The sequence below is a fragment of the Dendrobates tinctorius genome, unplaced genomic scaffold (assembly GCF_039654945.1).
Source record: "Dendrobates tinctorius isolate UK_male_01 unplaced genomic scaffold, ASM3965494v1 ptg000086l, whole genome shotgun sequence".
Classification (NCBI taxonomy): Eukaryota; Metazoa; Chordata; class Amphibia; order Anura; family Dendrobatidae; genus Dendrobates; species Dendrobates tinctorius.
Window position 1 is genome coordinate 71,521,387 of NW_027361754.1, and position 25,056 is coordinate 71,546,442.

General features: G+C 43.8%; 1 protein-coding gene across 4 annotated transcripts in view; it reads right to left on the bottom strand.

Annotated features, from left to right (window-relative positions):
* The window catches only part of LOC141098005 (putative oxidoreductase YteT), a 210,622-nt gene extending 190,651 nt beyond the window's left edge, over positions 1 to 19,971 (bottom strand). For 2 of the 4 annotated variants that reach the window (XM_073585592.1, XM_073585591.1), the window contains exons 1-3: positions 19,806 to 19,970; positions 2,487 to 2,525; positions 545 to 655 (exon numbers count right to left, since the gene is read on the bottom strand). In XM_073585592.1, the coding sequence (XP_073441693.1) occupies positions 545 to 655; positions 2,487 to 2,525; positions 19,806 to 19,868 (213 nt within the window). In that variant the 5' untranslated portion in view covers positions 19,869 to 19,970. Of the gene's footprint in view, positions 1 to 544; positions 656 to 2,486; positions 2,526 to 19,805 lie in introns of all 4 variants that reach the window. The other 2 variants (XM_073585593.1, XM_073585594.1) reach the window with 2 other exon arrangements.
* Positions 19,972 to 25,056: the final 5,085 nt, after the last annotated feature.

The window sequence follows — 25,056 nt, forward strand, 5'->3', positions numbered from 1 at the left end:
ATCACAGGTCTCTCTGCTGCAGATCTACCAGTTCTCTGAATACTGAGCTCTGTAGAACCCCACACACACGACTGATTGGCAGCTTTCTGTGTAAACTGTGCATAGGCAGATAGCTGACAATCAGTAGAGGGGGGCGTGGCTGGACTAAATGACAGCAGGTTTACTGTCAGTAGTGGGAGCGTGGCTGGACTAAATGACAGCAGCTTTACTAGTCCTCTAGTGATAAAAACACTGCTTTATCAGCAAGAGATTATCAAAACTATAACAAGCAGCCCAGTAAGTGACACATCACTGAAATCAGGGTCTCTGTCTCTACATTATGCTGCTTTCAGATTAAGTAACAAATACCTGTTGACCGATTCCCTTTAAGAAAATGTTGACTGAAATCCCTAACTGTATGGCCATCTTAAAAGAGCTGATCTTGCAGAATAAAAATGGCAACTAAAGAAAATAAACAGCAGCAAAGAAGTTCTCATAGATGGGAACTGGTCAGATCTCATAGGTATATTAGGCATAGTCCCCCACTGCTGCCCCATGGTTCTACCTTCATTCTTTTAGGGAAGTTTACAGCATAGTAAGTATAGCACATCCCACGACTTCCAGCTCCCACTATCAGGACTGTTACACATTTCACGTCTCCTTCATCAGGTCTCGGCTGGAAAAAGAAAAAATAAACATTTCCATTATTGGAGGTGGTAAATAATGCAGTCACATACCAAACAGTGCGGTACAAATTATTCTAATAAAAGAATTAAATATCCCGTACACATCGAAAAAGGAAAAAAAAACTCAATGCAGTGGGCACTACCTGAAAACTGATGGAGCGCAAATAAAAATGCATGTAATACATATAAAACAAGTTTCATTAGACTATGCAATAAAATGCCGGGGTGACTACGCACATGGCACTTTGTTACACACAGTACGTGCATATGTGTCTTACGACTTTTTTCATTATTGAATACTATTTCACATTACTTTAGGGTCTATCTACAGCTATTTTACATATCCATGACATTCACATGGTTCTATTGATGTTTATGCTGGTCAGATCGGTTGTATCTAAATGCCAGATTTTCACCTAGGAGAGAGATTTTGGCGCAATGTGGTCATTTTGAAATGTTTTTATTTGGTTTGTGTAGGTGATCATTTGTACGCATCTTTGCTCTTTATTTTCATCAAAGTATTTTCACACTTAGCAATGAAAAGTTGTGCAAAAATTTTGTGACTTTTGACATTTTCACATCAGTTTGAAGCGGCTGTACCGAAATGGGCGAAGCTGGGGAGGAGCCGGGATGGCGCGTGGCTATGCCCAAACGTCAACTTCAGCAAAAGTGCTATTGTTTTGTATGCTGAAAATGCTACTCCAGTTCCTGGAATTAGGCTGACATTAGTCTAATGGGTATGAGGAGGACTTTTAGTCTCAAGGAAAAAAAGATGTCTTACATTGCTTCAGGATGCTAACTTTCTGACCAACAACCGTTTCTGCCATACACAGGAGCTCTTGTTTGGTTGAGAGTTCTCCTGTGTTCTTCATAAGAAAGCCACTGATTGACACGTTGGCCGGTGGCATATTTCTGGGAGAACATTGTGATCGCCGTGCTTGATTGATATATCTCCTGACCATGAGTGAGGACGGTGCCTACCATCCGAACCCATAAGTATCGGTGGGTTTGGCCAACATTAGTCTAATATGTATAAGGACCAGAAGGGAGAAATGTTGCAAAAGGCTCCCAAAAAAAAGGCAACCTTGGAGTGGGCAAATGTCTAGGACACCACAGTTGTATCCCAAAACCGACCAGACAGCAGAGGCTCTGGAAGGTTTCTAGCATTTATAAAGGGTAGAATAAGCATGGAGGGGACAGAGCAGAGGGGTGATGCGACATAATGGTATATGACCAAAACAAGGGGGTGTCGGCACATAAATTCTGGTCATACACATTAGATGGTTGTCAAACAAACAATGCTTTAGCTGACAGACGTCTCTCCCATACACTGGAGCACTCGTTCGGTTGAGTCATCCTGTGTTCCTCATAAGAAAACTACCGGTTGACATGTTAGCCAGTCATCTCAGGAAGAACACTGTGATGACCAGTCCCAAATTGTACATGTGCAATCGTCATCTGTCCCGACCATGAGTGAGGCTGGCACCCCATACACATTAGAGTACCAGCTGAACCCATCAGTATGGGCCATCAGTCTAATGTGTATGGGGGACTTTAGTATCATGTATGGAAGACATGCCTAGAGGTTGGCAGGTATGCATAAAGCTCAGACCGTGCTCCCATGTCTATACACATAATACAGGAAGGAGTTGCGTGCTTCCAATATGGCCGCCCTAGCAGACGTTCTTAAAAATAGTTACAAAAAAAAACCATTGACATATATAGTACTGCATTTTCTGGTGGATTTTTTTTTATAAGCAATCACTAAAGCAAGAATATTACTTTACACAGCTAAGCCAAACACGTACAAAGGCCACTTACCGTATCAAAGTCAAACATGCTTTCTGGCATCTTGGGATCCTGAATGAAAAAGACATAATTCTGCGTTAGGTATATTGTCAGACAGTCCACCGCTGCACAAAAACAGTGTAGACGGCATTTTCTTGTCCTCATGGGTTAATGTTTCTATGTTCTCTGGAGCCTCAGATGGAGTGCAACACCTCTGCCGTCACTTATTACTCCAATTGATTTAAAATTCTTCTCCACTTCTACGTTTTTTTTGTTTTTTCTATTGACAGCTCCTTTACAGAGCGATATGTTTCCATGGTTACAGACTACAAACAAACCAATATGTAGTCATGTGTTTTTCTCATCTTCACCCCTTTGTTCTTAACCTCCAGAGAGTGGAAAGGTAAGCAGCAGGGAGATACGACTTAAGGATTGGTCTGTTTGTAGTCTGACCATGGATGGAGACACATAGATCTGCAGAGGAGATGAATACAGAAAACAGTAGGATCATTTTGTTTGTCCAAAAACTATCTTACGTGCATGGCAGCTACTCATTTTTCACCCTGGAACACTTTAGCCAGCCCTATGCGCTGGCTTTATTCGGTTTTCCGTTTGCAGAAAACTCCTTTCCTCTGTGCAGTTTGGTTTACTAAAACAAAACACTGAGCGCTGAGTATGCACCGCTGCTGCCGGTGTCCGTTATTGTCTGCAGCGCTGAAAGCTTGGCAGCCAATCAGTGAGCATAGCAGTTTTTGATGACCGTATAGGCATAGACGGTGAACTCACTCACTGATTGGCTGCAGCGCTGCTGACTTACCGTAAGTGCTGCAGACAATAACAGACATCAGGAGTCAGTGCTGGACCTGGGAAAAGTAGGTGTTTTTTTGTTTGCTTTTTTTAAATAAACTGTGCCTGGAATCATGGGTTTTCAGAAAATGGAAATCACTTTTAGGGCTCATACTCACTGGCGATAAAATCGGACGTTTGCAATCCGATTTACAATCGGATTGCACTCTGACCAATGTTAGTCAACATCTCACCTGTGATTTTTTTCTCCTCCAAAATCGGACTGAGAAGAAAATCACAGCATGCTGCGATTTGCTGCGATTTTCGCCAATGCAAGTCAATGGGTGCGATTAAAAAAACGGACCAAAAACGGACCATCCATTTTCCATCCGTTTTAAACGGAGGCATCACCATTCTGTGGCATAGAACACTGTAAATGTTCCTGTAAATGACTGCAGAAAAATAGTTGCTGCGAAAAAAAACGGATTTCAAACGGATGTAAAATGGATGGAAAACGGATAAAAACCGGATGGAAAGATTAAAAATCGCATAGAAATCGCATGACACTCGCATAACACTCCACCCTTTTTTTACAGTCCAGAAATCGGACCGTTTTTTTAATCGCAAATGAGGATGAGCCCTTAGGCTGGAGTCACACTGCCGAATTTATCATGCGATAATCGCATTGCATAGCATGGACTGGCCGGCACCTCTCCTGACCTGAGCATGACAGCGTGATGGATTACTATGCATCTGTCAAACTCAGGTCAGGAGAGGTGCCGGCCAGGGCGATTCTCAGACAAAAAAAATACACCAGTGTGTCTCTGCCCTTAGGCCGAGATCACACATGCGAGAAACACGGCCGAATCTCGCACGTGAATACCCGGCACTGCCGCCGGCACTCAGGAGTGTGCGGCCGCACAGTGATACCTGCAGCCACACGATCTGCTCCAGAGTGCCGGTGGCAGTGCCGGGTATTCACGTGTGAGACTCGGCCGTGTTTCTCGCATGTGTGATCCTGGACTTAACCAGATCTGCTCTATATGTCCCAACTCCTGGATTCTAGGTTTCTTCTACACTTTCTGGACTAACCGTAGACCTGTGTTTCTTCTGTATTTCTGTACCCAAATATTCAGACCAATCTCACTACCCAGGCCCTCATTACGCCACAGCCGAGCCTCTAGGCTTTCAGGTATGCCAGCACTTCAGTCTGTCACTCCACTACTGGATTCGTGCAAAGAGTATTTGTCAATTAGAGCAGTACCATCTCCATATCAAATTCATTGGGAAACGATTTGAAAAAATAGTTTCTGCCAGCACTTAGGCTATATTCACATGTCGCATTTTTGCAGCATTTTTTTCTGCAGGCAAAACCTGCTCTCTTGGCAGTAAAGAAACAGCCAAGGTTTTGCTGCTTTTTTTGGTGCAGATGTGTAATTTGTCAACAGTACATGCTTAATAATGTTACTTTTATTCACCAAAAATGCAGCAAAAAATGCCTTTTTGCACTGTCTCATTGCTTTCTATGGGTGAAAAAAACACTGCAAGGATTGACGTGCTGCAGATTAAAAAAAAAAAAACACTGCAGTTCTCCATGTCAGTCAGGGGGAAAAAAAACATGCATGAGATTTCTGAAATCTTACAGCTTTTTCTGGCACTGTAAAAAGAGCAGGTTTTCACGGATACAGCACAAATTCATTATAGCCTATGGGGTTTTTCACATGCTCATGCTTTTTATGAGGGCGATGCGTCAGAGTAAAAATCATGGAGACATGTCTATTTTTTATCAGCAGTATGAATGAAAAGTCTATGGATCCATAAAATTGATGGACAGCACACGGATGGCATCAATGTAGAATCCGTGTGCTGTGCATGATTAACACTACAATGGATAGAAGCTTTGTCATTTATTTATCCATCCATACGTGAAAATCACTGATCAAACTGATGATAGAAACTGAAACACGGACCAAACACTGATGACGCCGCTTGTACCATTTTTTTGCGGACATGAATAACTCAGACGTCTGAATGAGGCCTTAGTATTCATGTTGCATGTACCTAGGATATGAGGACGATACAAAGGAAACATAAGTTCTTGTTGGACTACTGGCAAAATCTTACTCAGGGCGACCATTAATTATAGGGGAGGTAACATTTTAGTCACACAGCTATGGCACAATTCTGAGCTCAAGTTGATCAAACGGGTTTTATTCACGCTTTTCATCACACAGAATCACTGATCTTCATGCTGCAATGTTTCATCACATATATGAAAGTCTCTTCACACGCAGTGTCTTAACCTAAACAAAACTGTACCTTGCTCATGCAGTGAGGTGGGGAAGGGGGATGAGTCCGGTGCTGAGGCTCTCTCACTTCTGTCTTGAGGTAATAAAGATGCTCCTGGCTGTCCTGGCTACTTCTATGATTACAGCAATCGCTTCTCAGGAAGCACTGGTCTATGCAGCTCGTCTGAGTTCAGTCTGACAGGAGACTCTCTAGTATACATCTTCCTCTTGGATGTCCAGGATACAACAAGAGCTTTCCCAGTATCCACTGGGGCTGAGCTAACCACTCCCTGTCTGCTATAACCATTTTAAGGCTGGAGTCACAAAAAATGTATAAAAATACGGTCCGTTTTTCACGGACCAGAATCACACAAAAGTTTCATGAACAGTGATCCGTATGTCATCCGATTGTCATGCGACGATGCGATTTTCTTACATCTAAGCATCCGTGTGACATCCGTAAGGCGAGATTTGCTATGGATCCCAATAGCAGGTTTTAAAACACAAACGAAATATATATATATATATATATATATATATATACACATTTAATACATATATATACATGTCATTGAGACACATATATATATATTTCATACAGTTCTATATAGCATAATAGCCGCTAAATCAATTGCCGACTTCTGTAAAATCATTACAAAACCCGACATGAAATGACACATGGTTTACATACAGTAAACCATTTCATTTCATTTAGTTTTTTATATATCTTTGACTAATAATTAGATTACGGTATGTGTGTTAAATTTTGGACTTGTAGGTGTTAAATTAACGGGTAAATTCGTTGAAAAAAATGGTGTGGGCTCCCGCGGTATTTTCTCCGCCAGAGAGGGAAAGCCAGTGATTGAGAGGCGATATTAATAGCCTAGAAAGGGACCATTGTTTTTTCCTCCCCGCCGGCTAAAAAAAAAATCTGCCCCCAGCCACCCCAGAAAAGGTGCCTCTATAAGATATGCCTTTTCTGGCACTTAGCCTCTCTATTCCCATGGCCTTTAGTGGTGGCACATGGCTTAATAATGGGTTAATGTTTCCTTGTTTTCGAAGGTGACATTAAGCTGGGTTGATAATGGAGAGGTGTCAATAAGACACCTACTCCATTATTATTCCTATAGTAGTAAAGGGTTAAAAAAGACGCACACATTAAATAAAAATTCTTTTAATGAATTAATCACAGAAAGTTTTTGACCAAATTTATTATTCTGCTATTCCAACAGAATCCCTTGTTCTCCTGAAAAAAATAAAATAATAAACCAACAATATACATACCTCTCTGCCATTCAGCAAGGTCCCCTGCTGCAATCCATCACAAGGGGTTAACTAGTTTACAATGGGGATCGGTGCTAATGCTACCAGCCCCGCTGTAAACCACTGCCGAATGAATTAATTCATCTCTGCACAGGTGCCCTGGCTGACCGGGGAAGAACTAATAAGCGTGGGAAAGTTTCTGAACTTTTTCCTACGCTGTCAGCTCACCTCCGGTCAGCCGGGGACTCCACGCAGCCTCAGTGACGTCAGCGGTAGTCAGTGAGACTGCGCGGAGTCCCCGGCTGACCTGAGGTGAACTCAGGAGTGTGGGAAAAAGTTCAGAAACTTTCCCACGCTTATTAGTTCATTCTGGTCAGCCGGGGAGGCTGCGCAGAGATGAATTCATTCATTCGGCAGTGGTTTATAGAACCCTGAGACTATCATAGAGCAGGTGCATTTATATGGAGACTTGATTACACACAGGTGGATTATATTTATCATCATTAGTCATTTAGGACAACATTGGATCATTCAGAGATCCACAATGAACTTCTGGAGTGAGTTTGCTGCACTGAAAGTAAAGGGGCCGAATAATATTGCACGCCCCACTTTTCAGTTTTTGAATTTCCACAAAAATTTAAAATAACCAATAAATTTTGTTCAACTTCAGAATTGTGTCCCACTTGTTGTTGATTCTTCACCAAAAATTTACATTTGGTATCTTTATGTTTGAAGCATATGTGGGAAAAGGTTGAAAAGTTCCAGGGAGCCGAATACTTTCGCAAGGCACTGTATATCTATTCTTTCTATTCTTTATTAAACATGTCAGTGTGATTTTACTGTATCGCACACTGAATTGCCGGCTTTTCTTAAAGGACACCGGTGCGTATTTCTCGCAAGTCACACGTGTGGTCCGTGTGTAATCCGTTTTTTTCTCGCACCCACAGACTTGCATTGGCGAGACTCGGCCGATATACGTTGCAAATCGCAGCATGCTGCGATTTTATCAGCCCATTTAAAACGGCCAAGAAAAAAATCGGATAGTGGGAGCTGCCCCATAGCTTAACATTGGTCCGAGTGCTATGCAATTTTTTATCGCATAGCACTCGTACGATTTTCTCGCTAGTGTGACGCCGGCCTAACACCTATAGTTGATGGATGATTCTAAATCAACAGTGCAGCTTCTATCTGTCACATTCACACAGCCAACGATACTCAGTTGCACTAAAGGCTTCTTTTACATAGTTACAACGCGTGAAACAAGACACATGTCCATCAACTTCAACTAAGAACTGGGAGATTTATGAAATGCTAATTTGTGTTTGTACATGATGGCTGCCATGTTTTTTCTTTTATTAAGGTTTCAATAAGATCTTTGCTGGTGCCCTCGGTCCATGGGGAACAGTCGAGCAAATACGATCAAGGACATGAGTAGACTATATTGCCCATGAACATGGCAGCATGACATCCCAACCCTGAAGCCAAAGCGCTATTGGTTTGCTTCTATAAATATATATATGTACACGTATTGCTGAATAGTGCAGACTGTGGTATTATTTCACTTCTGCGCATGACAGATTAAGACTACGGTATTTGACATTTACTACAAAGTTATTCGATAAGTGAGTGGGATCAGGGACTTTGTCACTACATTATGGTAAACCCTTTAACCAGTTGAATTCCCGGGCGCCGGTTAAAGTGTTTGATTGGGAAAAAAAAAATTACGGGCCCCAAAAGTTCACTCCCCAAAAAACTTGTAGACTCCAGCTTGCTTAAAAGGGTGGTCAAAAAAAGGAAAATAGCTCAGATCGTAAGTCTACTCGCGAGCGTATTCTTGTAATTCATTTTTATTTTCAGGTTGGTAATCATTTTATAAGTTTTACAAGCTGCAATTTTAAGATGACAAGTGAAAATGAAAGAATACATTATAAAAGAAGTAGGAGAATTGCAAAACCACAGATGAAAACGGTCTTTGACCTAGAATTGAAGAATGAGTTGACCCAGAAACAACCCTTTGTACCGTGCTAATTTCTAGCAGCAAGAAAAGAAAACACATACACTTCAGAATGTACTTTTCATTTCTACAAAAAAAACCCTGCATATTCAAGGGAAAAACACAGCCAGTGAAAAAAAGGTTAAGGGAGCGTCCAAAAGGTCATATTCTTAAAGGAGTTTTACCGGTAGCAATGCCTTATTAATATATTTTGTGTTTTACATGAACAGAGCTTGTATCTCCAGTATTCACAACATTTTCTCCTACCAGATAAGAGCATGAAGATTTTTACAGGTAGTAATTAGTGATGAGCGAGTATACTCGTTGCTCGGCTTTTTCCGAGCATGCTCGGGTGTCCTCCGAGTATTTTGGCGTGCTTGGAGACTTTGTTTTCGTTGTCTTATCTGCATGATTTGCGACTTGTAGACAGGCTGAATACATGTGGGAATTCATTAACAAACAGGCATTTCATACATGTATTCAGCCTGTCTGCAAGTGGCAAATCATGCAGATAAGACGAAGAAAACTAAATTTCAGAGCACGCCAAAATACTCGGAAAACACCCGAGCATTCTCGTAAAAACCGAGCAACGAGTATACTAGCTCATCACTAGTAGTAATACTTTGGGCTTTGAAGATGTTTCATGATTTTAATGCATTGTATATATTGTCCATAGAAATATTTCAGAAATTGGTTTTCATTAAAAATGTTGAACCATTTTTCTTCTGCAGCTTACATGTATTATAATGCACTGCAAGCTGCTCCGTCCTGCTCAGTCTCAATTCAACTACTGAGGACTCTCAATCCTGAATATTTCTCAATAGCAAGCACCCACTTAGTTGATGGTCTAGCCCAATTCTCTCCTGAAAATTTATGAGTGGATAGATGATCTGTTCTTAGTCGCCAACGCTGACAGAGTTCATGTGAGTGAGAGAGTCACGAGAGATAATTGTTCAGCTAATAACTGTCTCATCTATGGGCACCTTACAATGACCACTTGGTAGAAAAAAAAAATCTGGTGGTTTATGATATGTGCCCATAGATTTATTTGTTGTCTAGTTCTAGTATTGGTGCCAATATTCTAAAAAGGGACAAAAACTGAGGCTGGAAAATATAGGCTGGAAAGTTTAACCTCTACTGTGGGAAAAAACTTAGAGGGTTTTCTAAGAGATGCTATACTTTAGTATCTCAATAAGAATAACCTAACGACCCAACATCAACATGTGTTTATGAGAATATGTCCTGTCAAACTATTTTGATAGACTGACCAGGGAAACATCATGGATGTTGTCTATCTGGACTTTTCAAAAATAAGTGCAATTGGATTAACAACTGGCTCAGTGATGGAAAAACAGAAAGTGTTATTAATGGAACACACTCGGATTGGGTCAACGTTAACATTGGAGTACCACAGGGGTCTGTATTGGGCCTTCTTTTTAATATGTATAACAACAACTTAGTGGGATCAACCCACTCAATAATCTATATCATATTAGGATATTCACCATACAAATTGTTAAACCTCCTCAAATAAAGTGAATTACCCCAGACAAAAAAATCCAAATGAATGGAAAATATTAAAATACTTTATTTAGCGCTTTAAAAAAAAAAAAAAAAAAACAGGGATAAAAAATCCAGCAAACAATAGACATATATAATACCATAAGTATTAGCGTTTACATAATGGATACAAGGGTCAAAATTTATGAAAATCAATTACACATAATCCTCTTAATATTTAACATAAAGTGCAATAGCAGTAAACAGATAAATCTGAAATAAAGTGCATAGCAAATGTAAACAAGGAGAAAGCCACAACAGGCGAAACAAGTGTTGGAGCTGCAGATTCTTTGGGCCCTTCACCACTGGTATCTATAATCCTGTTTACATTTTCTATGCACTTTATTTCAGATTTATCTGTTTACTGCTATGGCACTTTATGTTAAATATTAAGAGGATTATGTGTAATTGATTTTCATAAATTTTGGCCCTTGTATCCATTATGTAAATGCTACTTCTTATGGTATTATATATGTCTATTGTTTGCTGGATTTTTTATCCCTGTTTTTATAAAAAAAAAGAGCTAAATAAAGTATTTTAATATTTTCCATTCATTTGGATTTTTTTGTCTGGGGTAATTCACTTTATTTGAGGAGGTTTAACAACTTCTTTTTAATATATTTGTGAAGATTAGTGGACCTCCAAAGATGGACCCGCTGGACCGTGATAACGAACCTCCCCCGGACGAGCGGACCAGGTGGACCACCCCCTATACAGGGAGCGTTAGGGGCAGGCCTGAGGGAGACTATCACCACGGCAGCTGGTACCCGGGGAAGAACAACGGGCCTCAGCAAAGGACATGGCAGACTGGCGGCAGACAGACAGGGCTGCGACACGGGAACACGGAGGGAACGGAGACACTGGCAGCCGAGCACAGCTAAAACACGGGATACAGGTGGGCTGGAGACACTGGCAGGAAGACATGGCTGGAGCACAGGTACACAGACAGAGACACTGGCAGGTAGACACGGTGGAGGTACGGGAACACGAGCAGGTTACGGAGGCAACAGTGAGCAGGCACTGGGAGAAAGCACACGGAGAGCGTTAGGTCAGAGACAAGGCGGAAGGGCTAACAGCAGAGAGGACAAGGCGCGCAAGAGGATGTGGGGCCAGGATCACTTGTAAAGCACAAATGACGGTCAGGCACCGCCAGGAGGAAGGGGCGACCTGATAAGTAGAGTGAGCAGAGGACTTCCGGGTCAGGGATCTCTAGATCATGGAGCAGGCTGGCAGGGTTGTTAGGGATGGTTGCTTAGGAACGGGGAGCGCGTGTGCCACTGAACTCAGTGCGCGTGCCCCCGACAGAAGACAGGAACGGGAGCAGGAACCTGAGCGGGCACACACCGGGACGCCAAGGACCGGTAAGTACAGTGGGGCTCAAGGAAAGGCGGCGCGACGGGCGGAGACAGCGGCAAGGAGGCAGGAGCAGGACTCAACCGCGACGGTGGCGTGACAATATTTATTAATTACTTTGGAGAGGGCATAGAGAGTAGAATTTCAATATTTACAGAAGATACTAAATACTGAAAGGCAATCAACTCAAAAAAGGATTATTTAATATTACAGAGGGATTCATGTAAGCTGGAGGCTTGGGTTGAGAAATGGCAATTTAAGTTTAATGTAGATAAAAGCAAGGTCATGAACTTGGGCAGAGAAAATGAAATGTATAATTATGTACTGAATGATAAAACACTGGGCAAAACTGTCACAGAAAAAGCAGTTGCTGCCAGAGCAAATAAAATAATGGGATGAAATAAACAAAAAGGCATAGATGTTCATGAATGATAAGAACAAATAAGTGATATATCAAAAGATTCCAACTGAATAAGAAACACTAAACGGTCACAATCAGGCCATGTTCACATGTTCAGCATTTTGGTCAGTATTTTTCATCAGTATTTGTAAGACAAAACCAAAAGTAGGTGAAAAATGCAGAAATGGTGATGTGTTTCCATTAGCCCATGTTCACATGTTCAACATTTGGTCAGTATTTTACATCAGTTTTTGTTGACAAAAAACAGAAGTGGAGCAATCAGAGGAAAAGTATAATAGAAACACGTCACCACTAGAGTTGAGCGAAACAGGTCGGCCAGATTCATAAGTCGCCGATTTATGGCAAAGTCGGGTTTCGCCAACCGAAACCCGACCACAGCGTGAAGTCGGCCATGCGGTCGGCAAAACGAGCGCCAAAGTCGGATTTCCCAGAATGCTTGCACGTGACTTTTTTCAGCCACTGAGCAAGGACGTACACTGTGGGCAACGAGATGACATGTGCAGCGTCGGGGGGGGGGGGGGGGAGAGAGAGAGATTTCGCGTACTTTAAAAAAGCGGTTCGGCATGTAGGTGTGTTTACTGTCCTCCACTCCCTGCCGACTTTGCTTCTTCCCCATTGACTTGCATTGGGTTTTGTGTTTCAGTCGGACCTTCGACCTTTCACGATAGTCGGACGATTTCGTTCGACTCGACTTTTGAGAAAGTCGGGTTTCATGAAACCCGACTCGACCCTAAAAAAGGCAGTCGCTCATCTCTAGTCACCACTTCTGTATTTATCACCCACTCCTGGTTTTGGCTTACAAATACTGATGTAAAATACTGACCAAATACTGAGTGTGTGACTGTGGCCTTATACTTCTCCTCTGTTTGTTCCACTCTGGATTTTTGTTACAGATACTGATGCAAAATACTGAACAAATACTCCTCTGTGGCCTCCTGACTAACAACTCTTGCACCTCTCCAGTCCGTCCTTAACTCTGCAGCCCAATTAACCCACGTCTCACTCCCCATCCCCGCTATTGCGCTGCCTCTCCCTTCTGTAATAGTGTTCTGTCAGTTTCCAGGGGTTGCCCTAGCCTTCACCTTTTAACCCATGTACAGGAATCAAGAATTAAACAGGGACCCCTGGGCTGGGGCCACAGAGTAAGCTGCTGTTCAGTGGTGCAGTTTGGCAAGAGTGGTTGGATAGCTGGGTCAGAACCAAGAGAGCAGGAAAAATACAAAATCAGAAAACGGAAATGTAATCAGGCCCCAGACATCATAATCTAAATGACTGGCTAGAGACTGCGCCATCCAGAGCTTATGGTTCCAATGTCTCTTCTGTCACCACTGCTGCCTGGCAACAGAGGAAGATGTTGAAGGAGCAGTCCTTGTGGAGATGTGACATGTTCACTGGCCTTCTAACCCCCAGCAAATACAGTTTAATCTACAAACAACAATTTACAAGGCCATCTATCATGTCTCTCCTCCAAATATCTCCAACCTAATCTCCCGATACCTCCCCACACGCAATCTCCGGTCTTCATAAGATCTCCTTTTGTCCTGTGCTCTCGTATGTTCCTCACCCAATTGCCTCCAAGACTTCACCCGGATGTTCGCCATCCTCTGGAACTCAGTGCCTCAACATATCCAAATATCCCCCATATTGGGAACCTTCATATGGAACCTGAAAACTCTATTCAAAAATGCCTACAGCCTACAATAACCCCGCGGCCACATTCCTGTATGATCTCCCTACAACTTTGGGCAAGGTCCTGATGAGGTGGAGGATATTCTCCTGAGAGATTTCCTCCCAGTCCTGGATTTAAGCATCACTGAACTTCTGTAAAGTCTGTAGTGCAACATGCGTTGGTGGATGGAAGGAGACATGATGTCCCAGGTGTGTTCGATTGGATTCAGGTCGGGACAACGGGCAGGCCAGTCCATAGCAATAATGCCTTCATCGTGCAGGAACTCCTGACACACTTCAGCCACATGCGGCTTAGCATTGTCATGCCTCAGAAGGAGTGCAGGACCTATTGCACCTGCATGTGGTCTCACAATGGGTCTGAGGATCTCATCCCAGTCCCTAATGGCAGTAAGCCAGGGTAGCTCTGGGTAGCACATGGAGTCCTATACTGCCCTCCAAAAGAAATGCCTCCCCACACTATTACTGACACACTGCCAAACCAATCATGCTAGATGATGTTGCAGGCAGCAGAACATTTTCCACAGTGTTTCCAGACTCTGTCACATGTGCTCAGTGTGAACCTATTTTCATCTGAGAAGAGCACAGGGCGCCAATGTTGAATCTGCCAATCTTGGTGTTCTCCAATCGCCCTGTACGTTGTTGGGACTTGTGGACATTGGGCCCTCATACCACCATTATAGAGTCTGTTTCTGACAGTTTGAGTGGACACATGGATGTTAGCAGCCTGCTGGAGGTTATTTTGCAGAGCTCTGATACTACTCCTCCTGTTCCTCCTTGCACAAAGGAGGAGTTAGCGGTCCTGCCACTGGTTTGTGCCTTCCTATGGCCGCTTCCACCTCTCGTGGTATCTGCTCCATGCTCTGGACACTGTGCTGACTGACACAGCTACCCTTCTTAGCAGAGCTCACATTGATGTGCCATCCTGGATGAGCTGCACTACCTGAGCAACTTCTGTGGGCTGTAGACACCTCCTCATGCTACTGTACGTTACCTCTAGGGGTGAGAGCAATGACAAAATGCAAAAATGACCAAAACAGCAGCCAAAAAGGCATTGTATATAAATTTTCTTTTCACATGTACATCACCCTGGATTAAAGGTACTTTGAAAATAAATAATAATATCTCCTATTCATAGCTCTACTTTCAGTGTGATGGCTCTACTGGGGCCTCAGTTTATGCTATCTGTATACCATTGTTAGCTTGGAACTAAATCAGCTTTCATACACTCATTTTAAGATCCCAATGATCCTTTCTACTTAAATTTACCATCTGAATTTCACTTCTCCTTCCTACTGGACCCACTTATGGATTTGTCTCAACAAACTGCATCAGACTGCATGTAATCCTGCATAGCTCCCAACTGTCCCGATTCTCCAGGGACAGTCCCGTTTTGACACCCCCCACCCGGGAATGTTATTTTTCCCGCATTGCACTGAGCCACCATGCCCCCCCATGCACCGACCCCATCCTTGCCCTCCCAGAGACCCACTGCAGTCTGCAATGATGTGGCTGGGCTGTGTTCTGTGCGCACAGGACCTGTGATGAGGTCACAGGAGAGGAGGAATCAGGGGTCACATGATCAGGGGCCTCGTCTGCAGGACTCTGATGTGCTGGTAGTCATGGTGCTGGATGAGGTGAAGTTTCTGTGTGGGGTCAGGAGGGGTTTACAGTGTGGATGTAGCAGAGCTGTGTGTGTACGAGGTGTATGGAGTGGAGCCGCACGTGTATGAGGTGTATGGAGCGGAGCCGCGTGTGTACAAGGTGTATGGAGTGGAGCCGTGTGTGTATGAGGTGTACGGAGCGGAGCCGTGTGTGTACGAGGTGTATGGAGCAGAGCCGTGTGTGTACGAGGTGTACGGAGCAGAGTCGCACGTGAACGAGGTGTAAGGAGCGGAGCCGCACGTGTACGAGGTGTACGGAGCGGAGCCGCGCGTGTACGAGGTGTACGGAGCCACGTGTGTACAACTTGTACGGAGCGGAGCCGCGTGTGTACGAGGTGTATGGAGCAGAGCCACGTGTGTACGAGGTGTACGGAGCGGAGCCATGCGTGTATGAGGTTACGGAGCGGAGCCACGTTTGTACGAGGTGTACGGAGCCACGTGTGTACGAGGTGTACGGAGAGGAGCCACGTGTGTACGAGGTGTACGGAGCAGAGCCACGAGAGTATGAGGTATAAGGAGCGGAGCCGCACATGTACGAGGTGTACGGAACCACATGTGTACGAGGTGTACGGAGCGGAGCTGCGTGTGTACGAGGTGTATGGAGCGGAGCCGCATGTGAACGAGGTGTAAGGAGCGGAGCCGCACGTGTGCTAGGTGTACGGAGCGGAGCCGCGTGTGTGCGAGGTGTACGGAGCGGAGCCACGCGTGTACGAGGTGTACGGAGCCACGTGTGTACAAGGTGTACGGAACGGAGCAGCGTGTGTACGAGGTGTATGGAGCGGAGCCGCGTGTGTACGAGGTGTAAGGAGTGGAGCCATGCATGTTTGAGGTGTACGGAGCGGAGCCACGTGTGTACGAGGTGTATGGAGCGGAGCCACGTGTGTACGAGGTGTACGGAGCAGAGCCACATGTGTATGAGGTATACGGAGCGGAGCCGCGCATGTACGAGGTGTATGGAGCCACATGTGTATGAGGTGTACGGAGCGGAGCCGTGTGTGTACGAGGTGTACGGAGCAGAGCCGCACGTGAATGAGGTGTACGGAGCGGAGCCATGCATGTACACGGTGTACGCAGCCATGTGTGTACGAGGTGTACGGATTGGAGTCGCGTGTGTACGAGGTGTATGGAGCGGAGCCGCAGGTGTACGGAGCGGAGCCATGCGTGTATGAGGTGTACGGAGTGGAGCCACATGTGTACGAGGAGTACAGAGCCAAGTGTGTACGAGGTGTACGGAGCAGAGCCACGAGTGTACGAGGTGTATGGAGCCACGTGTGTATGAGGTGTACGGAGTGGAGCCGCGTGTCTACGAGGAGTACGAAGCGGAGCCGCGTGTGTACGAGGAGTATGGAGCGGAGCTGCATGTGTACGAGGTGTACGGAGCAGAGTCACATGTGTATAAGGTGTGCGGAGCACAGCCACGCGTGTACAAGGTGTACGGAGCCACGTGTGTATAAGGCGTACGGAACGGAGCTGCGCGTGTCTTTCTTTCTCTGTTCTTTCTTTTTCTTTCCTCTCTTTCTCTTTCTTTCCCCTCTTTTTTTCTCTCTCTCTCTGTTCTTTCTTTCTTTCCCTTCTTTCTTTCACTCTCTGTTCTTTCTTTCTTTTTTTCTTTCTTTCTTTCTTTCTTTCTTTCTTTCTTTCTGTTCTTTCTTTCCCCTCTTTCTGTCTATCGCTCTGCTCTTTCTTTCCCCTATTTCTTTCTTTCTTTCTTTCGTTCCTTCTTTCTCTCTTTCTCTCTCTATTCTTTCTTTCTTTCCCCTCTTTCTCTCTCTGTTCTTTCTTTTTTCTTTCCCCCTTTCTCTCTCTGTTTTCTTTTTTCTTTCCCCTCTTTCTTTCGTCTGTTCTTTCTTTCCCCTTTCTCTCTCTCTCTATTCCTTCTTTCGCTCTCTGTTCTTTCTTTCCCCTCTTTCTTTCTCTCTCTCTAATCTTTCTTTTTTTCCTCTCTCTCTGTTCTTTCTTTCCCCTTTCTTTTTTTCTGTCCCCTCTTTCTTTTTCTCTGTTCTTTATTTATTTTCCCTCTTTCTTTCTTTCTTTCTCCTTTCTTTCTCTCTGTTCTTTCTTTCCCTCTCTTTCTCTCTCTCTGTTCTTTCTTTCTCTCTCTAATGTTTCTTTTTTTCTCTCTCTGTTCTTTCTTTCCCCTCTTTCTTTCTTTCCATTTCTTTCCCCTTTTTCTCTCTGTTCTTTCTCTCTTTTTCTCTTTCTTTATCTGTTCTTTTTTCTGTCCCCTCTTTCTTTCTCTCTCTGTTCTTTCTTTCCCCTCTTTCTTTCTCTCTCTCTGTTCTTTCTTTTTTCTTTCCCCTCTTTCTCTCTGTTCTCTCTTTCCCCTTTTTTCTCTCTCTGTTCTTTCTCTCGCTCTCTCTTCTTTCTTTCCCCTCTTTCTTTCTCTCTCTGTTCTTCCTTTCTCTTTCTCTCTATGTTCTTTCTTTCTCTCTCTGTTCTTTCTTTCTTTCTATCTGTTCTCTCTCTGTTCTTTCTTTCCCCTCTTTCTTTCCCCTTTCTTTCTCTCTGTTCTTTCGCTCTCTGTTCTCTTTCTTTCTTTCCCCTCTTTCTTTCTCACTCTGTTCTTTCTTTCCCCTCTTATTTTCTCTCTCTGTTCTTTTTTCTTTCTCTCTCTGTTCTTTCTTCTCTCTCTGTTCTTTCTCTGTCACTCTCCTTGCTTTCATTCTCTCTGTCTCTGTTTTCTTTTTTCTCTCTCTCTGTTTTCTTTCTTTCTTTTTCTCAGTACCCGTCAGTGTGCCCACAACACCAGCCACTGTGCCCATAATGCCAGCCACTGTGCCCTCAGTACCAGTCAGTGTGATCAGCAGTTCTAAATGGGTGTGGTTGGGCATGGACATGGGTGTGACTAGTTGTGAAATTGGTGTGGTCTTTCCCGTCTTCAAAAGTTGGGAGGTATGATACTGCATGTATGCGTCCAGTTTAAATATGCAATTCAGATGACTAGTTCAAGATGGCTTCTCCCAGCCCAACCCAGTTAGACTGATAGCTTCTCGCTATATGGGCTCATTCATGATCATATTTTCAGTTTGAGTGCGATCCGACAAACCATCAAATCTCAATAAGACCACTGATTGTCTATGGGTCCATGCACAGTTCAGATTTTTTCCTGGCACCGAGTCTGTCCGAGAAAAAAAACTGCAGCGTGCACGATTTGCATCTGTAAATCGGATCGCACTCGGCCATGAATAGGGAATTTAGATTATGATCCCCAACGGGGACAGGGATGATGATGTCTGTAAAGATCTGAGGAATTAATGGCGCTATATAAGCAAGTAAAATGATATTAATAAAATTTGTACCACCAAATAGTGCTGAAAAAATAATATTTCTCCAGCATAAAACAAAACCTCACAGTTTTATCAATGAAAAAGTTAAAAAGTGACTGCTGACAAAAACACAAAAATTAGATCCACAATTGACCCATAGTTATGAATACACAGGAATACAAACATACATGATATTATCCTCTCAGTCGGTACTTGTTACCAGTATCTGTCCTGTTTATATGTTGTATTTTTTCATTGATGAACTCTTCAACCTTTATTAAATTAATAAAGTAGCACGGGAGGTGATTGTGTTATATTAATACAAGAAACAATATTAGAGAAAAATACTCAAAAACGATATTAGAACATTATTCTTTTTTGAATTTTGTCATGGAGCGCTTTCTGATTTTTTTGGGGGGGAGAAGGGCCCGTGCACATGACTATATTTTCGGTCAAAGTGCGATTCGGCAAAACATCAGATCGTAGTCGGACTGATGTTATTCTATGGTGCCGTGCACATGTTTTATTTATTCCTCTGACTGGCTTGGTCCAAGGGAAAAAATTAAAATAAAATAAAAAAAAATAGCATTATGCCTGAGTTTGATCTGATATTCGGATCTTTCTTGGCCATGCAAGTCAATGTGTCGGTGGAAAACATCAGACTGCACTGGGAAGGAATCAGGGACTGACACAATGGAGAAGATTGGAGAATTTTTTTTCCATCTTCTCATTTGAGAGAATTGGATCACACTCCGATGAAACTCTGATCAGAGTATGATTATCATAACTGGACCGATTTTCTCGGGTGAGAAAATACACGCTGGTGGGACCCTAGCCATATGAGAAGCAATCAGTGGTTTGATTGATAAAGGCATACACACCCACAACTCATAGATAGATGATAGATAGATAGATAGATAGATAGATAGATAGATAGATAGAATATATTCTTTGCCTGGAAAAACAAGTTACCAAATCCTAAAGTTTCTGTTCCCCTTTTTAACTTTTAGCCCCTCGACTGTGATTTTAGCAGGTTGTCAGACATCCTGTTCTGCCGCCATCAGCACGTTACCTGATCGGAGGAGCCAGGCCTGTTTTTGTTGCTTGACTTGAAAATCTTATTGAAGAAGTCCATGTTTTTCTCCTATCACCGATGCAGAAAGCACACAAGATTGTGACCTGGAGCTGACTGGGCTGTCACAGACTGGAGGGAGAGATCACTGATCGCATTACTGGTAGGAGCATAACAGTACAGACCACTCCTTCCTCCTGACACACACATCCTGGACTGGTTGCAAATCCTGATTCAGTTCTCAATGCTCAATGTATTGCATGACCCTGCGGGAAGTCCATTGATGAGAATGTCAGTGCTTACAAAGACAAAAATGATGCAATGATGTTTTCCTGGAGTGTGAATGCTGTATAGAAACCTCAGTAATTAGGAAGAAGAGGAATAATTCTCAAGACCTTAGGAAAATTAGCTGTGCACATTGCTGATATCCATAGGGCCACGATCACCTTTATGGCATACGTCGCGATGCGCCACATAATGGGGCTGAATGGCAGCGTTAACGGACTACGTTATACCGCAATCCGTCAACGCATGCCTATAACGCAGTGTGACCTCGGCCTAAGGCTGAGTTCACACGATGATGTAAAAAAATAAAAATCAACCATTTTCCATCCTGAAAAATACACGATATTGCAGCAGTTATTAAAATGTACAAGACCAAAACCAGTTTCCTACGTTAATAAAAATCGGACGCTCTACAGTTGATCTGTATGAAATCCGCTTTTTTTTCCCCCGCATCTATCGTCCTGAATAGGCGAGCCTCCTCCGAAATACAGAAGAGATTAGTGAATGTTGCAACTTTATTTTAAACGGACATTCGGCCTGTGAAAAAACAGCTTGTGGAACAACATTTGGCTCCATGTGGGGTCAGTTTTTTTCATGTACAGCATTCGGACCAAAAATATGGTTGTGTAAACATAGGCAGGTTATAATGAGGGCAATCTGGGCTACCGCCTGGGGCCCGACGCTCTGGAGGGCCCATAGCCAGATTGCCCTCATTATAATGTATTGGCGGCGCACATCAACACCCAGGGAGCTCTCCTGGGGCTCCACAACTGTCAAAGCAGGATGACAGCGTAGCACCAGGGGCGCTCCCTCCGCCTATGTTTGTGATGTACTTCAGCTGGTGACAGCGCGTGCGCGATAAAGTCATCGTGCAGGCGCCAGCATGTACTCGCTGGCTATCAGAAGTGGAGCTTGGAATGGAATAATATGAAAAACTTTTTTTTTTTAATGAATTAAGTGAGGGTGGGGGGGAGCTAATGATGATGAATTGAGGGTGGGGATGTGAGAGCAAATGATGATTTGAGGATAGGGGATGGGGTACAGCGAATAATAATGAACTGCGGGTGAGGATGGGAGAACAAATGAGAGTGAATTGAATGTGGGGGTTGGGGTGCAGCAAATGATGAATTGAGCATGGGGTACAGAAAATGATGAAATGAGGGTGGGTGAGGTAAGAGACAACAAGTAATGATGTATTGAGGGTGGGGAGAGTAAATGATGTATTGATGGTTGGGGAGAGCAAGTAATAAATTGAGGCTGGGGGACAGCAAATGATGAATTGAGGGTGTAAGATGGGAGAGCAAATGATGATGAATTGAGGGTGGGAGAGAACAATTGATTATGAATTGAGGGTGAGTAAGAGTCAATAATAGTGAATTGAGGGTGAGGTTAGGAGAGAGGACATGACATAATGAATTGGGGCGGAGGGGGCTTGTAAATATAATGAATCAGGGAAGAGAGAGGTGCACAGTGGGGACGCTGTGGATGAAGGAGATTGGTAGTAAGTTGGAGAAGAGTACAGGGGCTAATTAATTTTTGTATTTATTGGGTGGGGATAGTGACTATTTATAGTTAGTGGGGGCACAGTGGTGGATTATCAATCTAAATTTGGAATGGTGGGTTGCATAATAACTAATTATACATTAATGGTTGGTGCACGTCCGTATTCAGCGGCACAGTGCGGGGGGGATTTCAGGAAACATATGTATACATATATGTGACCTTTTTTATTTTCAGGGACACTGTGATTAGTGCAGCAAACTGCAATGTCCCGGGGTAAGAACGTCGACATGAAGGTTGAAATCAGACGTGACGTCTGCGCTGAGTTACTGGATGTAAAAATGTACTCTGTATAGGGGTATGTTTACACTGAGCAACCGGCGGCACTAAATGACCACCAATTGATAAACCATCACGAATCATTTACTGTGGTCTGTTTAAACAGACTATTAAAGGTGTGTCCAAAACTAAATTTTATTTAATATCATAATCTAATCTTTTTTCTAACATACCTTAATAAAAACGTTCCTATCCTTCCCTCACACTAACTGCTTTATTTTTTCTACTGCGTCCTTATGGAAGACACTTCATTTGAGAATCCCAGTGCATGATGGATACTCAAATGAAGTGTTAGCAACTGCCACAGCCTCCTTCCTCTCTCTAAAACCAAGCAACATCAGTGTCATCTGTTCAGGGGCTGGGCTAGTCCCCACTCTACTGAGCATGTGTCTATTGTCAATTCCGATGGATGCTCAGTAGTTTCCAGTCACTGTGCACTATTCTACCCAGTGTACAGTGACAGTGCGTTCTCTCGCCAGCTCTAATACAAAGTGACCTCACTTCCGGGGGTGGCGCTGGTGTCTGTTTAATCATTCTCTCCTTACAATGTGCACGGACCATGCGTTCTGTTGCCGGCTCTTCACTTCTGATAAGAGCCAGTGAGAGAGCGCATTGTCACTGTGCACTGAGAAGAATAATGCACATTGACCGGAATTTACTGAGAATCCATTGGAATTAACATCCGGCGCATGTTCAGAAGAGAAAGGACCAGCCCAAGCCCTGAAACAGACGTTATTGATGTAGCTTCATTTTAGAGAAGTGGCAGAGGCTGTGGTGGTCACTGATACTTCGTTTCACTATCCCAGCATGTACTGGAATTCTCAAATGAAGCGTCATGAAAGAAAAAGTTGTAGAAAAAAAATGAAGCAGATAGTGTAGTTAGGGAAGGATAGGACATTTTTAATTAAAATATATTAGAAAAAAATAGATTATGGCCTTAAAGGGAACCTGTCAGGTCCCCTGTGCCCCCCAGAACCACCAGCAGTTGCGTCTGCATATATAAATACCCTAACTAACAGTTCTTTATTATATTACACACATAAACAGATCTTTAGAAAAACTATTTCTAAAATCAGTTTATGATATGTAAATGAGGTCTTTGACTAGTCAATGGGGCATTGGTGTCCCCAGACGAGTTGGCCCACTTAGATGTTATTACGCCACTGTGGACATGATAACATAACTTACAAGAGCCTGCGTCATCGGAAACGCTATACATGCCTCACGCATGCACGCTGCTTCTTTCCCTCACTGCATCGACCCTCTGAAGTAGGGTGTGCTGACCTCAGAGAGGCAAACTGCTCATGATCAGAAGTCTTCTGCACGCGTACACCCAGCTTCTGATGCTCAGTGATGTGATGGGAAGAAGCCATGCGCATATGTGAGGTAAGTATAGTGCTTGCGATGTTGCCGGCGCTTTTAAGTTATGTTATCACGCCCACAGGGGTGTGATAGCATGCTAAGTGGGCTGACTAGTCTGGGGACACCAACGCTCCATCGACTAGTCAAAGCCCTCATTTAAAAATCATAAACAGACTTTAGAAATACGTTTTCTAAAGCTCTGTTTATTTGTGTAATGTAATGAAGGGGCTGTTAGGCAGGGAATTTATGTATGCAGACAACTGCTGGTGGTTCTGTGGACCTGACAGCTTCTCTTAAGGCTGTGTGCCCACGATGCGATTTTTAAGAGTTTTTGCTGCGATTTTCGGCACGAAAGCGCTGCGAAAACATTTAAAAATCGTGTACAGAACGCCCCCCCATGCATTCCTATGGCATTCCGCCCCAGCTGTGCTAATGCTGCGCTTTTTTCTGCAGCGGAATCGCATCGCGGAAAAAATCGCAGCATGCTCATTCTTCTGTGCGGAATCACAAAGAATTGCCGCGACTCCGCACCCATAGGAATGCATGAGAATCGCTTACTTCCCGCATGTGGCTATGCCCACCATGCGGGAAGTTAAGCGTCTCATGTGCGGTTGGTACCCACGGTGTGGAGGAGAGGAGACTGTCCTCCAGGCCCTGGGTACCATACCCCTGTAAAAAAAAAAGAATAAAAAATCGGGGTATATTTACCTTCCGACGTCCCGCGCTGCCTTCCAGAGCGTTCCCAGCGATGCCTTGCGGCAACATCCTGTGATGACGTAGTCTCGCGTGACTCTAGCGGTCTCGTGAGATCGCTATAGCAATGCGAGACCAACGTCATCACAGGTCTCGCAAGGCATTACTGGGAACGCTGAGGCCTGGGATGGCAGCGCGGGACGTCGGAAGGTAAATATACCCCGATTTTTTATTTTTTAATTATTTTTTACATTCTTACTTTTACTATTGAGGCCGCATAGGCGGCCTCAATAGTAAAAAGCTGCTCACACTTGTCAAACACTATTTTGACGAGTGTGACCAACCTGTCAATCACTTTCCAAGCGATGCTTCAAATCGCTTGGAAAGTGCTTGAATATCGCAAGCGAAAATCGCGGCAAAATCGCGAACATAATCACGGTAAAATCATGCAGGAACAAAACGCGCGATTTCTGGGAACGAGTCCGGTTTTCAGTGTCCGGATTTAAACGCTACGTGGGCACATAGCCTTAAATAGAGTTTAGGATGGAAATATAATTTATTTACAGACTATATCTTTAAACGATGCACACTGAGAGATGTGTCCCATAATATATAGCATCTCCTGTTGTTATATACAGTTGAAACCAGAAGTTTGCATCCGCTATATAAAAAGACACATCTGAATGTTTTTCTCAATATCTGACATCAAATCAGAATAAACTTTTCCCGTTTTAGGTCAATTAGGATTACTATAATATAGCTATCTATCTATCTATAGCTGAGTGTATGTATATGTATGTGTGTGTGTGTGTGTGTGTGTGTGTGTGTGTGTGTGTATGTATCAAACCACGCCCACTCCACATGGCCCCGCCCACTGGCTGGAGAGCGGGGTTGCAGAGGGAAAGTGCAAGATGCGGGTGGAGAGTGGGGCTGTGGAGGGATATAGCAGGACGGCACATGGAGAGCAGGACTGTGGAGGGAGAGAGCGAGGCTGTGGAGGGAGAGCGGGACACGCATGGAGAGCAGGACTGCGAAGGGATAGAATGGGATGGCGCAAGGAGAGCGGCACTGT